Source organism: Polyodon spathula, chromosome 15 (genome assembly GCF_017654505.1).
Source record: "Polyodon spathula isolate WHYD16114869_AA chromosome 15, ASM1765450v1, whole genome shotgun sequence".
Taxonomy (NCBI): domain Eukaryota; kingdom Metazoa; phylum Chordata; class Actinopteri; order Acipenseriformes; family Polyodontidae; genus Polyodon; species Polyodon spathula.
The window spans coordinates 19,851,058-19,866,740 of NC_054548.1; the positions used below are offsets into that span (position 1 = coordinate 19,851,058).

Here is a 15,683-nt window from a genome sequence, read left to right on the forward strand (position 1 = left end):
GTATAAGATCAACAACAGTGCCAGTCCGCTCTGTCCTCTTTGCTGAATCTTTTAGCTATGCAGTTAGCAGGGCACAGTTTTTCTTTTGGATACTGTGGTTTTAGGTGTACAGCAGACCCAGGCTGGTGTGTCTGATAACAGACGCTGTAAGTTTTATGGCAGTCCTCCAGCTGGGCCTCGTTGCTTGTGGTCGTTGACTCTCTTGCAGCTTGCTTCCTCTTCTTGGTCTGTTTTTAGGCAGAGTCCCAGAGTTGCAGCTTTGCTTAGCAGAGTGACAGCACCTTGTTTAGCATTCGATGTGGAGTGCCAAATGTTTAGTTTTGCTTAGATATTTAGTCTTTTCACTCTGCAAGTAGTTACTTTCATAATGTCATTTGTGTACCTTGCCTTTTTAACTAACAGATCTTTGAGGTTTGTGTTTTGTCTGCTTCCTTTCGTCCAACAGCTTGTTGTTGCAGTTGGGACTTGTTGACATATGTATTTTATGCCTTACTTGCACCAAACCGCTTGTGTTTGCAGTTTTACTGACTTTTCACTGTCCTTTCAGCCTCATCCAGTCCAGATGCCTCCCTCTTAGCCCTGGTCATCTTCAGTTCAGTATTCCTGCCAGGAAGCAAGGGACCATTTTCTTAAGACACAGCAGTTTGCTCTTTTCCTAAGACACAGCAGTTTAATTAATTAGTCCAGTTACATTTCCAATACACATTCATGTATTACTATTATCATATTCAGGAAATATGTCCCACAGCTTATAGTTAAACTACTTGTATTTTAATCATTGAATTTTACCTGTTATGTGCAAACAGTTTTAATTGGGTCATTTATAAATGTATTGGCACCCAATTTATGTTCAAAAGTTATTATATTTATTTATTTATTGGTATTAGTCAAATATTTTTGGTATTGTTGACAACTGTTAAAACAGTAATACTGTGTTCATCTTTCTAGCAGACAATGTATCAAATGCTAGTGGTGTCTACCATCATTTCAGCTCCACTGTGGAGGAGGGTCCACATTTAGACTTAGTTTTGACTCTGCAGCTGCTGCTGTGGGATTTTGTTAATTATGCCGAATGTGGGGTTTTCCTTGACCACACTTTCCCTGCTACCAAGTGCTTTTTAAACAGACTTTCTTATGCTAAATAAAATCTCACCTCCTTACTGTTCTTCCAGCTGGAGACAGAAGCTGCTTTGCGCCACACAGTGGAGACTCTGTTGGGGAAAGGAAGCTGGAGAACATGGGTGAGAAGACCCTTCCGTACAAGATCTCCAAACACAATCTCAGGCACACAAGAGGAGGGTAGGTGGTCCCATGCTGTAGTATGAGTAGAATCAGCCATTAACGCATAAGAGAGTGCTATTCTTCCAGGCGTGGATCTTGGTCCAACCCTGCAAGCATTTGACAATTTAATTGAACCTACTTGATCTGGTGTTAATAAAATCCCGGATTGGAGGAGCCACTCATGTAAAGTTGCTGAAGTTACATATTTTTAAACATTAAAGTATCTTCCTGGTGTTTTACCGTATGATTACATTATTTGTTGTTTTTATTAGTAAAGGAAAAAAATAAAGGTAGTCCATTATAATGTCCTTGTATAACATCCCTACCTATGAAGGCTTGATTAGGTATGGACACCTTAGTTATTGTCTTGTCAGTGCATTGCATTTTAAAATAAGACAATTTATAACAATTATTTTACAGCTACCAGTAATCCATGCACAAACAAAGGCTCTTCCCAAATGATTATTGGCTTGCTTGTTTCAAAAAATGTATTTAATCTAAGAAAGTAAATGTAAAACTTTTCAGGGATTGTTACCAACTGCCTCATTTGAAGTTCTTTTTAACAGCTCATATCTCTCAAACTTCTTGAGATGGCAACTTCTTTTCTTCAGTGTTACTCCTCTGTCCAAATATGACTGCCCTATTGCAGTCTTGTAACTTTATTTGCTGAACACTTTGAGATAATGGCATCATGTTCGCTACCCGTTTTAGTATTATCTAATCGATGTACCTTCTCCCAGATACAATTTTAAAGTAATTCATATATAAAAATGCAATTCAAAAATGCAGATCTTGAGATTGATCTCTGACCCATTATGGCAGCCATAGAATTATTTTTGTTTATCTTGCCACTGAATGATTGCAATGTGAAATGTTTTTCATACAGGATTATAATTATAGTGAAGATGCACCTCCATTGCATTGTCTCATTAAATGGTATAGTAGGTAATTAAAGGATATGATCTAAAACAAATATAGGCCAGGTGTATTTAGTTTATTTGGTCTTGGTATAAACTGTTTATCTGGGGCCATCACATCTTGAGCAATAAGAGGCCTTCTAGAGAACCCAGACTTGCAAACTGCAGCATATACTCAGTGTTGCTAAGCAACTGGTGATACCGCCAGTGTTGAGTGACTGAAAACACCTTAATTGCAACATCCAGTCTCAGTATTACAGGACCTTAAAACAATATAATATATATATATATATATATATATATATATATATATATATATATATATATATATATATATACATTATTACACTTACATGCATTTCATATAGGTAAAATGAGATGCTAACAAGCAGTCCTCAATATATGAAAAGCAAATGCTTTGAACACCTTCCTTTTAAGTTGTCCCCATTTGACTGAAAGTTACAAATAAATTAGCTGATGAAAAGAAAGTGAAAATTGCGTATTCCAACTTACATTGTACCACCACTACAAAAATGGCAGTGTTACTGTGTCCTTACATTTCCACATTAAGTAATAGTTATAGCACTAAAATGAATCAAGGATTTCATTGTAATTGTTTATAAGGTGAAGTTACACTACAGTGTAGAGACTTGCTTTCAGGGTAAAAGAACATCAACATACCGCTTTGTATTGATGGAAATTCACTGGGAAGTGAATCTGTGCTGAGTGGTTGCTATGGTGATGATTATAAGAGATGCAGCTGGTTGCACAGGTGACAAAAAAGCATTTTCCAGCTGTTATCATCCTTGATCCTGTTTCTCCCTCTATAATGACTTTGGTAAAATGCTTGGCAGACAACCCAGTTTCATTGAAAAGAAAACAGTTCTTGCTGAATTATTGCTTCACACTTGCTATATTTGAAGTAACGAATCTTCTGTCCTCAGCTTCTGTTAAGTGGTCTGTGAAAGGGGGTTGTGGGTATCTGCCTGTCAGCTCTTAATTTAATAGTCATATTTATCTGCATATAAAGCAAGCAGCATGTGGAAAAAACATTTTTTCCTTTACAGTTTGTAGCTGGGTCAAAAGCTTGTTTTAACATGAACGATTCTTTAGTTTTTCTACCTGCAGCTTAATTTATTGGACGCGTACCCAAACTGGAACAACAACATTATTTTATATACAATAGAGCGTTCGGTTGCCTTAATTCAAAGATGTGAGTAGCCTTCATTTCTTAAAAAAAAAAAAAAAAAAAAAAAAAAAAAAAAGCTTTACCATAATCGCTTCTTTTGGGATCAAGCCATTTTTGTTTATTAATGCAAATAAATAAGCAAGACCATTCTCCCTTGGATCTTCTCCTGTATTTTTGCAGTATTGATATTACTTCTAAAAAGGATGACAGTATGTGAAAGCCTAGATCGACACTTTAAGGAAGGTAGGTTATCGTTCATTATGGGAAATCTGAACTTAACAAAATAGTAATACTTTATGGTCCCTTGTTGTTGCAGTCACGGTGCAAGGGTTACAATAACACTATATGTCCTTGGCTCACCGCACACCAGTGACCTCTGTAGACTGGCAGGCGCCTGTGGGTTTGCCTGCAAGCTGCCCAGAGCTGCGTTGTCCTCTGGCTGCATGGTGGATCTGCGAAAGAAAAGAAGTGGTCGGCTGACGGCACACGTTTTGGAGGACAGCCTGTGCTCGTCTACGGTGGGTGGCAGCGGTGAGCTGAGCCTAAAATAATGCAATTGGCTATTTCAAATTAGGAGGGAAAAATTGGGTAAAAATCAATTGGCGACTACTAAATTTGTAAAAAATAAATAAAAGTACAGGATGATGATGCAGAGACCATGAGTAACCTATAATTTTATAGCGAAATAGGTTAACGCAGGCAGGCGCATCACACGGGGCGAGGCAATCCACACACAGGTGGAGACCGGGCGCGAACCCAGGATCTCTCGCACTGAAGCATAGCGCCGATACCGCTGTACAAAAGAGCCCCGTTTTATACATATTATTTTGTTTTAAATCAGTCCCAAGTCTACCATGTAATCTTGTCACGTGCCGATGTTTAGTCATAGTTTTTTTTTTTTTTTACCTTTTTGTTTTGAAGCAATGCACTGTCCACAACCATTTTTGTTTTTGATTGCTGTCTCAGTCTAAATGCCGCTGGATCGTAGCTCGATGTATGTGATCCAGTGAAGCGCTGCAGGCTGTACAAAATAGTTTGCCACCAGTAGAATGCAAAATTACTGTACACGATCCGCTGCAGTAATTATTGTAGATTTTTAAAATTCATTTTGGACACTTGCATGGTACGCATGACAAATTGTGTAATGGCAAATATATATATTTGCCATTACACAATTTGTCGTGCGTACCAGCTGGACACGTCCCATGAGTATGATATATATATATATATATATATATATATATATATATATATATATATATATATATATATATATATATATATATATATATAGCATTCTCATGAGACTTGCCACACTCAGAAAGGTTTATAATGCATTGGGAACTCTATTCATTGCTGGCGTGAAATGGCGTGCAATGCTGCTTATTTTCAGAAATAAAAGGAGGCTCTGCCCTGCAAGACAATCGCGCAGTTGTGGGACACTTGGGTTTTCTGCTCTGGTGTGCATGTTTATTGCAAAGGTACCAATGACAATAGAGATACAGAGACACTGATAGGGTGACCACCTGTCTGTAATTGGGCAGGACAGTCCTGAAATGTAAGGATCAATTCCCGGGCCCGGGCTTAATGCCTCCCGGACGGGATTTGTCCCAAATTAGTAGACACAGTGCAATCTTACAGTTTAGCATCACAGTCACACCATAGCATATCTGTTTATAGCACATCATAGCACCACCCCAGCTGCATTATTTTGCAATACCTTACACTCGCTTGCCAGTTAAAGCAATAAAAAAAATGTATGTATATATACAGACGCGCCCCCAGAAATATTTCACATGGTACGCACACTTGAACCACACTGACATCTCATGACGACGACTCTGCATCAACATGCTGTAGTGTTTCAGTCAGAGTGCTGCATTTGTGTTTTCCTAAGTTTCCATTTTTAAAAATGAATAAACCCAGCGCACTGCCATAGAGACAGAACAGCAACTGCAGTGACAGCCAAATAGTCCTCAACAATAAAAGCTACAAATAAACCTATTTAGTTCTAGTTCACCAATATGTTATGCTGGTTCCATTTCTAATCATTTTACTCTCACAATCACTACAACTAATCATTGTATTGAAACAAGCTTATAACAAGCTTATAATTACATCAGGAACCTGGACCAATACACATAACTTAGTTAAATATAGGGTAAAGGTACACAAAATAGACAGTTTTCTTGGTGAAAAATGAATTTCACAGTCCGTATCACGTTTCATGGCCATGAAATTGCAAGCGAATCCACGAGGGTGCAACGCTTCTCTGAGCACTCCAGTGTGTGTCGCATGTTTGGTTGTGACGTGGTATGTAGGGATGTAATAGGTTAAACGGTTAACTGATAAATAAATACATACCGTTTTTACTTAACAGATAACGTATAATACAAATTGATGCAAAACATGTGCTCTTTACGCACTGCCTCTGAACTCTGCGACTCCTCTGCCTGTAACTTTTTTTTCTATTTTGGCAGACTATGACGTCGGGGTCTAGGTCGGCCTGGGTGTCCTGGGCTCACTGCGCACCAGCGACTCCTGTAGTTTGGCCAGGTGCCTGTGGGCTTGCCTGTTAGCAGCCCGGGAGCTGCATGGTCCTCCTACGCTGTAGTTCCCTGGCGGCTGCATGGTGTGTAAAGAATCGGTCGGCTGACTACACACGCTTCGGAGGACAACGTGTGTACGTCTTTCCCGCTCCCGAGTCAGCACAGGGGTGGTAGCGGTGAGCCGAGCATAAATAAATAATTGGCCATTACAAATTGGTAGAAAATAAAAAAAATAAAAAAATTGGCAACGAATAAATTAAAAAAAAAAAAAAAAATATATATATATATATATATATATATATATATATATATAATATATATATATATATATATATATACACAAGTAGTCATCAACACCCGTGGGAAAGTAGACACTGGGTCCTCTGTGTCCATTTCCAGCAGCAAAAAAAAAAAATCTTGTATTCTACATACTTGCTTTTATAATGGATTTATAGCATGGATTTAAGAATCTGGATATTAATGGATTGTTGATTGCTACGCTAAGTTTATGGAATGGTAACGTGTGTTTTTTTTTTTTTAATGGTGTCTTTATTTTATGTGAAACCAGTGTCCGTTGTAGTGGATCGAGGTTAACTATGAAGGAGATACTCTGTGGCACTGGAAACATTTTTAAAGTGGGGGTGCTGAAAGCCATTGAACAAAACTGTAACCCCTGTATATGATGGAAGCCATGCAAAGCCAGGGGGTGCTGCTGTGCACCTCTCAGATACCTCTCAGATACTAGAAATTTAGAAAGGTGTACTTAATGTGATACAATCATGACGCAATTAAAGAGGTGCTCTAAACTGCCTCTTTTTATCTGTCTGGTAAACGAATATCAATGCATGACAAAGAGTAAATATATGTGGAAAGGGTATTTATTTAAAGGGTATTTAGTGTGTCGTTGTAACTACGGCTAAACAGTTAACCGATAGAAATCAAATAGTTTAAACAGATTTTGAATTAAACAATTTTACGTCCCTAGTATGTAGATTGATTAGGCCATTACATGTATGAAAGAGATATTCTACATATCTTGGTTGCAATGTGGGCAGTAAGTCAATTAATAATAAATCCACATGCATTTTTCAAAGATATTTTATACATATTGAAGTATGAAGTCGCAAAATAACATTATGAACTGGAGTTGTCACTATTGAAAGGAAAGGGTAGTCTGTCTCTAATGTACTGTTTGGAAAAATGATGATATAGTTGTACCCACTGAAGATCATGCAAATCTAATTGGCTATGCAAAGTTATGTAAAGCTTTGATTAAAATATGACAGCAAAAAAATGAATCTTTGCAGCCGCGGCACACTGCAAGGAACTGCTGCTTTCACTAGCATAAGCTGGGCCACGTAATACATAAACTGGAATCAACAGCAAATAAAAAATAAAAAGAGAGATTGAATTATTTCCATGTGAATAGGCCACAGTGTTAATGTTTTCAAACTTTGTTTATTTGAACAGTGGGGTTGTTTTTTTATTTTTTATTTTTATTTTTTCTTAATTTACTGTTGTGTTTACACTGGAAATTGTCAGATTTTACACCAAACAAGGCAAAGGCTAGTGACGGCAGGAATCTGAAAATTGGAGAGGGCTGTATTTAAATGCCAGTGTATTTATCAAACGTGTCTTAAAACATCAGGATTTGTATGAATTAGTTTTTTTTTTTTTTTTTTTTTTTTATTTATGCTGTGCTTTATAAAAAGAGGATTTTTTGCTCCTTTAAACTGTTACTGTGAAGTGTATTTATTTATTTATTTATTAAGCATTTTAACTCGATAATGGTTGATAATAATTGTTAGAATTTGCACGATAATCAATGTCAACGTCAGGGTTTGACTTACAACTCATATATTATATATTTTACAAGTTAACTACTGTAACTGCTTTACAAGTTAACCCTACACTAAATAACCCAGAAACTGGGTGAATGCGTGAATTGGTTATTTATTCATTATAAATATGTAGAGTACAGGAAGAGTTAACATGTCATTTACAAGTAAAGTCTGTGGGAAGACACAGCCACAGTAACGAGTAGGCTAGATTATATAATACAAAACAGCCTTGTAAAAAACATTCCTAGAATTCCTTAAAAGAGCTCGATTAAATCTATACGCTAATTTATGATTCGTCAGATTTATTCTAAATTCAACAGTTAAATAAATATTTAGCACTTTAGAAACAAAACCAACAAAAATAGTTGTTGGGTTTAGTAAAAACTGACAGAGTAGGTCCTAGAGGCTGTAGTTTATTTAAAACAGCTCATCAGCTCTAAAGAAGCACAAACTCCTAATATAACTGTCAGAATATAATGCTCACAATTTTACACATTTTAGAACAATCTCTTGGTTGTTACAGTGAGAGTTCTTAGTCTAGTCAGATAATCTTATTCTATGTTGCATGCCTGTCAACACTGAGTTTTCAAAATAAGGGAGCTTTTGTAATCTGAAATCTTAGTGGCCTGAATTGAAGTGAATACCTACATAAGACAAAGACATACAACTATTCCACTTTATTACTTGGTTGAATGATGACTACCACGAGATGCTTCACAGTCAAATTCTTTCTTGGCCCCTGTGGTTCTTATTGTACTGTAGTTGTAGGTGGCTGATTTGGCAGCAGAGTTGCTGAAATTTTAACAGAAACGCTTATCTTTCACTATTTGCGTGACCTTTTTAGACTTTCCTGCAGAATACTTCAATGTATGCGCCTGGGAGCATGTACAGATTTACTGAACTAGTCACAACATGTAAAGGTCTCTGCATGTGTAACTTTCTTGATCTCTGTTTTTCCTTTCCTTTGTTGAAGCGCTCGTTTCCTGAGCGTCACTGGCTTTTTGGTGTTTTTGTGATCTCGTGCTTACCACAAACACCATTCCTGTTCCCATGTCCCACTGTTAAAATCAGTCCTGCATAGTTTACATATTTTTTTCCAACAATACTTAGTAATATGTGAGAATATGTTGTTGCCCAAGAAGCTTGAAATTTGCATTCATATTTTTGTTTTGTTTTACCGGGAGGGCTTATCGCATGTGAAGCCATAGTAGATGGTCAAGTATGCACTGAAAGCCTGCCTACCACAGGGATGTATGTAAAATATACAAAACTGCCTATTACATAATACAAGGTGATTCAGAAGTCGGTGGTTTCGTTTGAACAATATCTAACTTCTGTGCGATCCATTAATACATGTGATTATAGCATTTGTCCAATAACTTTTGGATCACCCTGTATATCAATGACAAAATGCCCTTATTAATTGTGTTTTTCAGAGTACCCCTTATAAAAGTGTAATAAAGTATAGGCAAGCACTGCGAAAGCCCAGAGAGGTGTGCTAAAGCAGATTACAAAAGATGGCAAATGATTAGCATGACCATGGAAAAAGCACAGGGACAACTGAACTTGTGTGAAAGGTTGCCAAGGATGGTAAAAACACTGACCATCAAGTGATAGAAAATAAAGTATGTAGACGTACTTATTTGTAATGGTTGACTTTAAAGGGACTATTTGTATCATTATCTCTACATTTGGTTAATATTACATTTCTTAATATCCTGTTGTGTGCTATATATTAATCTCTGTTTTATCCTGTTGTGTGCTATATATTAATCTCTGTTTTATCCTGTTGTGTGCTCTATATTAATCTCTGTTTTATCCTGTTGTGTGCTCTATATTAATCTCTGTTTTATCCTGTTGTGTGCTCTATATTATTCTCCTGTTTCTTCTTTGATCATTGTTTGCTGAGTTTACAAACTTTTCCAGCAAAAATGGCTTCTGAAAATATTCATCAAGGTGGTTGAGGTGGGGAAGTGTATTAGTGTTGCACAGGCACAGTGCACAAGGCTTCTGTTGTAGGCTTCAGTGCTCAGCACAGCACTAATATGCTTCCATGCCTCACTTTCCCACCATCACCCGGCCTTCTCATTTTCAGCCAGCGGCCGGCTAAATTGCCGTCTACTTTGCCAGATGAGCCGCCTAAAACAGTTATTTCAAAAAGAAAAAAAAAAAACGTAATTTAGAGTGCTCGTATGTCCAGTGAATAGTATACAAAATGTTTATTTTCTTCCAGTGAAATAGCGGCAATTTCCTCAATTCATTACATGTGTAAATCGAGTAAAACATTCCTATTTTATATGTTATATGTTATGTGTACAGTACAAATCTCTTCCTCCTCCTCCTCTTCTGTTGTCGCACTTTCCACCTGTTCCCAAAACACAGCCATATTTTCTTTGTGTATTAGGGAACAGCAACAGTGGGGGAGGGAGGGTATTTTCGCGCTAAACGTAATGCTATAAAGTACTCTTTTTTTTTTTTTTTTTTTTTTTACCCGGGGGAGAGGGGTAGCAAAGCGCTTGTGTGTCCAAGCCTTTAGGGTCCTAAAAGGCATGGTGCAAACAGATACACAGTGTAAAAATCTAGGCATTAATGAATGGGTTAACTCTGCGTTTGCTTTCGCTTTTAAACTTTTTACTCCATCTCCTACTCACACCGGCTTATAGTTGGCGCATCGGTCTGAGTGGCTCTCGTGGGGACTTGTTCTGGCAAAATTGAGCTACAACAGTTGAAAGTCTTAAATAGAGTGTATACAGTCTATGTTAATAACTTATACAGTTATAAGGGTACAACAATAACATTAATGTGGTTGCTAGTACCCGCGTATTGAAGTGTTTTGTGACAGACTGCAAGCACCAACCAAAAATAGAATCTGCTCCAGATTCCCTATAGTAGATCATGCTAATTGCCTAAAGAAATGGCATGTCGGTTTGTGCTAATCTGTATTAATATAATGAGTAAGAAATATCCAAAACCATTTGTGTATGTAATTTGTGCACCAGTGTTTTTCTGTTTCAGTGTTACTCTTTTCCATATGAAGTAGTTTTTTCATTTCATATAACTTGATATTTATGTACTATACTTTTACTTTCAAGTTATGTTGTTCAAGTAAATGCCAATACGTGATCTATTGTAATTTGTATTTATTTTAATCAAGCAACAGTTAACAGACTTAAAAAATTATATTAAAACAAAAGAAAAAAATACAACTTACTGTAGAAATCGCATTAATGTTGTTTATATTTACAGAAAATGCAACGAACGAACTTCTGAAAACTGTAAAATCAACAGTGTTTAAAATTGCAGTTCTAGCAAGCGCACATTTTAAATGTATTTATTAATGCACTTGCACATTCTCAGTAGTCAGCTCCATGGGAAAGTATGTATACTCAGAATCTTAGAAGTGGTTGGTTCCACGAATATTTTTAGAAACTTAAATTGTGTATTTTTGTTTTAGTTTTTTTTTTGTATAAAATGCAAAAGAAAAAATGGAATATGTGGAAAAAAAATAGAAAACAAAATACAGCTTATGGCTTATCTTTTCTGTATTCAAATTTACTACCAATTAATACTGCTTCTTATGTCTTTATTTTAGAAATCACTTCACATTCTTCTCTTCTGTCTCACTCGGTATTATGGTATCTACATAGTGTGACATTGTTTGTTTTTGTATACCCATACCCACCTGCCTTCTACTTGGTATTTGTAGCCTTCTTCTTTTAAATGAAAATGAAAAGACGATCACCCTTTTTCAGAGGCATGTTCTGCTGGAATTGTTAGTAAGCATGGCAAATAACAATACAAACAGAAAGAACAAAAGAAAATCAGACAGAACACACTGGCTTGTTAAACAGGTCTTGTAATGAGGAACCTGCATCATGTTATAAACTTCCTAAAGATGTCAGCTGTTGGCCTGAAATAATTTTGCTAACTTCAGTTGTAACTAGTTAGGCCTCTGTTTTAAAATACTGGTCTATTGGGGGTTTCTTTCATGCATTTGAAAGGATGACCCCCTTTTATTTATTTTTTTTGAGTAAATTATGATGAAGGGATGGGCAGGAAAAGCCAAATGCCTTCGGCAAATTACTGGGGACACAGTTCTGCATGTTATTGCACAAACTGTTTTTCTCAGGCAACAGCTCATGTCTGGTGACTATTTCATGTGCAAGTGGAAAATTCCATGATCGATCTCTCTCTCTCTCTCTCTCTCTCTCTCTCTCTCTCTCTCTCTCTCTCTCTCTCTCTCTCTCTCTCTCTCTCTCTCTCTCTCCTTAGTCAGCCACACTAAACAACCCAGAGCAGGAAAAAACAGAGAAACCACATCTCATGCGCTCCCTCACTACGTTATACAATTATCGGGGTCTGCCCAAGTTCTTTCCCTGCTGCAAAAATAATCTTTTCTTTCATTTTCTCTTTATGTTATCGTTTTCTTCAGCCGCTCTTGTTCCATCTGTAGCGTTTCCATTGGCTCATATTCATGCTGAGGGTCAGCCTGAGGGAAAACAGAGCATAATCTTTACAGGGCCAGCAATCCTCCGAGGCCTGCCTCTCAGCCACTCGGAGAAAGGGAAAGCCACACACACGCTTTTCCCACCTGTCCGTGTCACTGCCTTGCCGGACAGGTGGATCTGTGAGACTGCTGCCCCCTACCTGTAGTACCGTGCAAGTGCCAGACAGTCAGTACAGGTCTCCCCTGTTCCACCTACAATTCATGATTGTGCAGGAATATTACTTCCCAGAAGAGATTAAATTAGAATGGATTATATGTGGTTTACAAGATAGAGGCCAGGTGTAAGCTTGTAATAGGATTGCGGTTTTGAGTTAGCCTAGCCCATTGCTTTCTGTTGTGACCTGTTTTTTGAGATGGAAAACTTCTGTGACGTGAGAAGTAAAAGCCAATTTGATCCAGTATCATTTTATGATTTATATAGTTAGGGTTAACCAACCATAGATTTATATAGCAAGGTAAACCAACCAAGTTTTTACTTTGTGTCACAATTGTTGTACTGACAATATGTGTTTTGCATTTGTTTAATTTGATGTGTATTTCTGGGCTCCAGACTGACTGAGACAGAGCCAACAGCTACAGCCAAAAGTTTTGATTCCTAGAATTTTAGGATTGAGATAATAAAATAAAAAGCTATATAAAGGTTTCTTTCATGCATTTGAAAGGATACCCCCCCACTTTTTTTTTTATTTTTTAATAAATTATCATGAAGGGATGGACAGGAAAAGCCAAATGGCTTCAGCAAATTACTGGGGACACAGTTCTGCATGTTATTGCACAAACTGTTTCTCTCAGGCAACAGCTCATGGCTGGTGACTAGTTCATGTGCAAGTGGAAAATTCCATGATCTCTCTCTCTCTCTCTCTCTCTCTCCTGCGCACGCCAGCCAGCCACACTGTGAACAACCCAGAGCAGAAAAAAACATAGAAACTGCATCTCAATACAGAAACACAAATGTCATGTTTCAAATGATCTCGAAAATATATGTATATGCCGATTACAGATGGCTATATATGTATACTGCATATATTATGTGTGTAGCAATAATGTACATTTTACTGTTGTAATCAGGGTGCATTAACCCTACTGTGGAAGGGTGTGGGTATTCACTGACACGGGAGACAGAAAGATGTAATTGGAAGCACCACAGTTTTATTTCATTCCTTCTTTTTAATTCTTATTTTAGCCCGCAGAGGGTGCTGTTGTCCGTGGCTTGAGTACCGGCGACGGTAAACAAGAACACAGTTATACTAATACAGGTACACAGTCCAATGCAGGTGCTCTGGAAATAATAATCACGAAGGAAAAAAATGCGAAAGAAAAAGGAAAAATTAAACACAGTAATAAAACTACAAAACAAAGGTTCAGCACTCTGCAGCCTGTACCTCGACTGTCGCTACCTGGGCAGCCCGGGTCTGTCCTATGCTCATGCACTCCCTCACTACCCTATCCAACAATCGTGGTCTGCCCAAGTTCTTTCCCTGCTACAAAAAAATATTTTCTTTAATTTACTCTTTATGTTGTGGTTCTGCTGGCTCGTGTTCATGTAGAGGGACAGCTTGAGGAAACACAGGGCTTAATCTTTATAGGGCCAGCAATTCCCAAAGGCGCGCCTCTCAGCGCCTCTCAGCCACTTAGAGAAAGGGAAAGCCACACACACCCTTTTCCAACCTGTCCGTGTCACTGCCATGCCGGACAGGTGGATCTGTGAGACTGCTGCCCCCTACCTGTAGTACCATGCATGTGCCAGACAGTCAGTACAGGTCTCTCCTGTTCCACCTACAATTTGTGATTGTGCAAGAATATTACTCCCCAGAAGGGATTAAATTAGAATGGATTATATGTGGTTTACAAGATAGAGGCCAGATGTAATCTTGTAATAAGATTGCAGTTTTGAGTTAGCCTAGCCCATTGCTTTCTGTTGTGACCTGTTTTTTGAAAATTTCTGTGTAGTGAAAAGTAAAAGCTAATTTGATCCAATATCGTTTTGTGATTTATATAGTTAGGGTTAAAGGTAAACCAACCAAGTTTTTACTTTGTGTCACAATTGTTGTACAGACTATGCGTGTTTTGCCTTCTTTTAATTTGCCATGTATTTCTGGGCTGCAGACTGACTGAGACAGAGTCAACAGCTACAGCCAAAAGTTTTGACTCCTAGAATTTTAGGCTTGAGATAATAAAATAAAAAAGCTAGATAATCATAAGTTTGATGTTTTATTTAACATCATTTAATCAAAGACACTACAAAATGACTACCTGAAGCCATAGTAGCAGTACAGTACTTCATGTTAGATTTTGAAATGTCACATTTTTCAATTTGTCAGTTTTTCATTAAGTATATGGAAAACTACAAAGCGGTGTGTTATTCAATATATTAACGTAACATTATTCAACAAGTTTCTTTGGACTTTATGAAGCAACATTAGTTAATTGTATCGGATGAAGCAAAACTTTTGGCCATAGCTGTATAAATAGTACCTGACATCTTTGCACACTGCATTTGTTTTATCTGGCATGTTGGTTATAAGCTGCTGCTAAAAGGAAACATGTCTTCTAGGTTTTAGATTATGGTTGAGAATCAACAAGACAAAAAAAACGTAAAGCATTGAATACGTAGTCTGCTAGTTAATTCCACATGTATTAAAAAGAAAGCTATTAAGTGGATATTTGTATTTTACAAAAGGACATATTTGCTGAAATAGTAGTGAGTAATAATCTATACAACAATAGTGAATGATGAAGGATGAAAATAATAGTATTATTAAAAGTAAGATACGAAAGTCATTAAAATGGGTCTTTTGATCATGAATAAATGCAAAAGAGGGGCCCTAAAAAATCAAAAACCAAGCTGGTTGTATAGCTGGTTTCTTCATATATCCTTTCAGATACTTTTTGGTTGACTTCAGCGCTTCTCCTACCATCATTCCTAATATGTTGGACCATCTAGAAAGAGACATTGATGTGATCCGACCCACAATTCTAAAGAAGCTACCCCAGAAGACACAAGAAGAATGTCCTGGTCTGGTCCCTCCTGACCACAAGGGATAATCCTTCTCCAAGAGTAAATTAGCTTACAGGGTCACATGTCCCTCTTTAGTCACAGTAAAATGAATTGTGACAGTTAATCAAAATAAAGATCAGAAGTTGAGAGCTGTGTTTTGTTTTTTTCAACCCCCTCAGCTTTTTATTATGTGTAATGGAATTGGTTCCTAGACTGATGGGTGCGAGTAAATTCATCTATTTATATTCCACTGCAAGGTAAGAAAAGAGATACTGAGACTTCATGCTAGGAGTTTACAGTGTGGTGACAAACCACAGCAATAGTGCAACATTTCTTGAGGTACAGCAATGCTTTTCCATCAAGACTGGCTAGCAATACACACTGCCTGCCATTGAGGGGTG

General features: G+C 37.4%; 1 protein-coding gene across 1 annotated transcript; it reads left to right on the plus strand.

The window, feature by feature from the left end:
* The first annotated feature begins 1,227 nt into the window (after window positions 1-1,227).
* On the plus strand, window positions 1,228-15,377 carry LOC121327690 (28S ribosomal protein S6, mitochondrial-like). Its single transcript, XM_041271836.1, has 2 exons — window positions 1,228-1,299; window positions 15,167-15,377. Exons 1-2 carry the CDS (start codon window positions 1,238-1,240, stop codon window positions 15,327-15,329), a joined length of 225 nt encoding a protein of 74 aa, XP_041127770.1. The 5' UTR covers window positions 1,228-1,237; the 3' UTR covers window positions 15,330-15,377.
* The last annotated feature ends 306 nt before the right edge of the window (window positions 15,378-15,683 follow it).

Coding starts and splice junctions, on each gene's coding strand:
- LOC121327690 (XM_041271836.1), top strand. CDS start 1,238: ATGGGTGAGAAGACCCTTCCGTACAAGATCTCCAAACACAATCTCAGG. Junction 1,300..15,166: donor CTCAGGCACACAAGAGGAGG/GTAGGTGGTCCC, acceptor ATATCCTTTCAG/ATACTTTTTGGTTGACTTCA.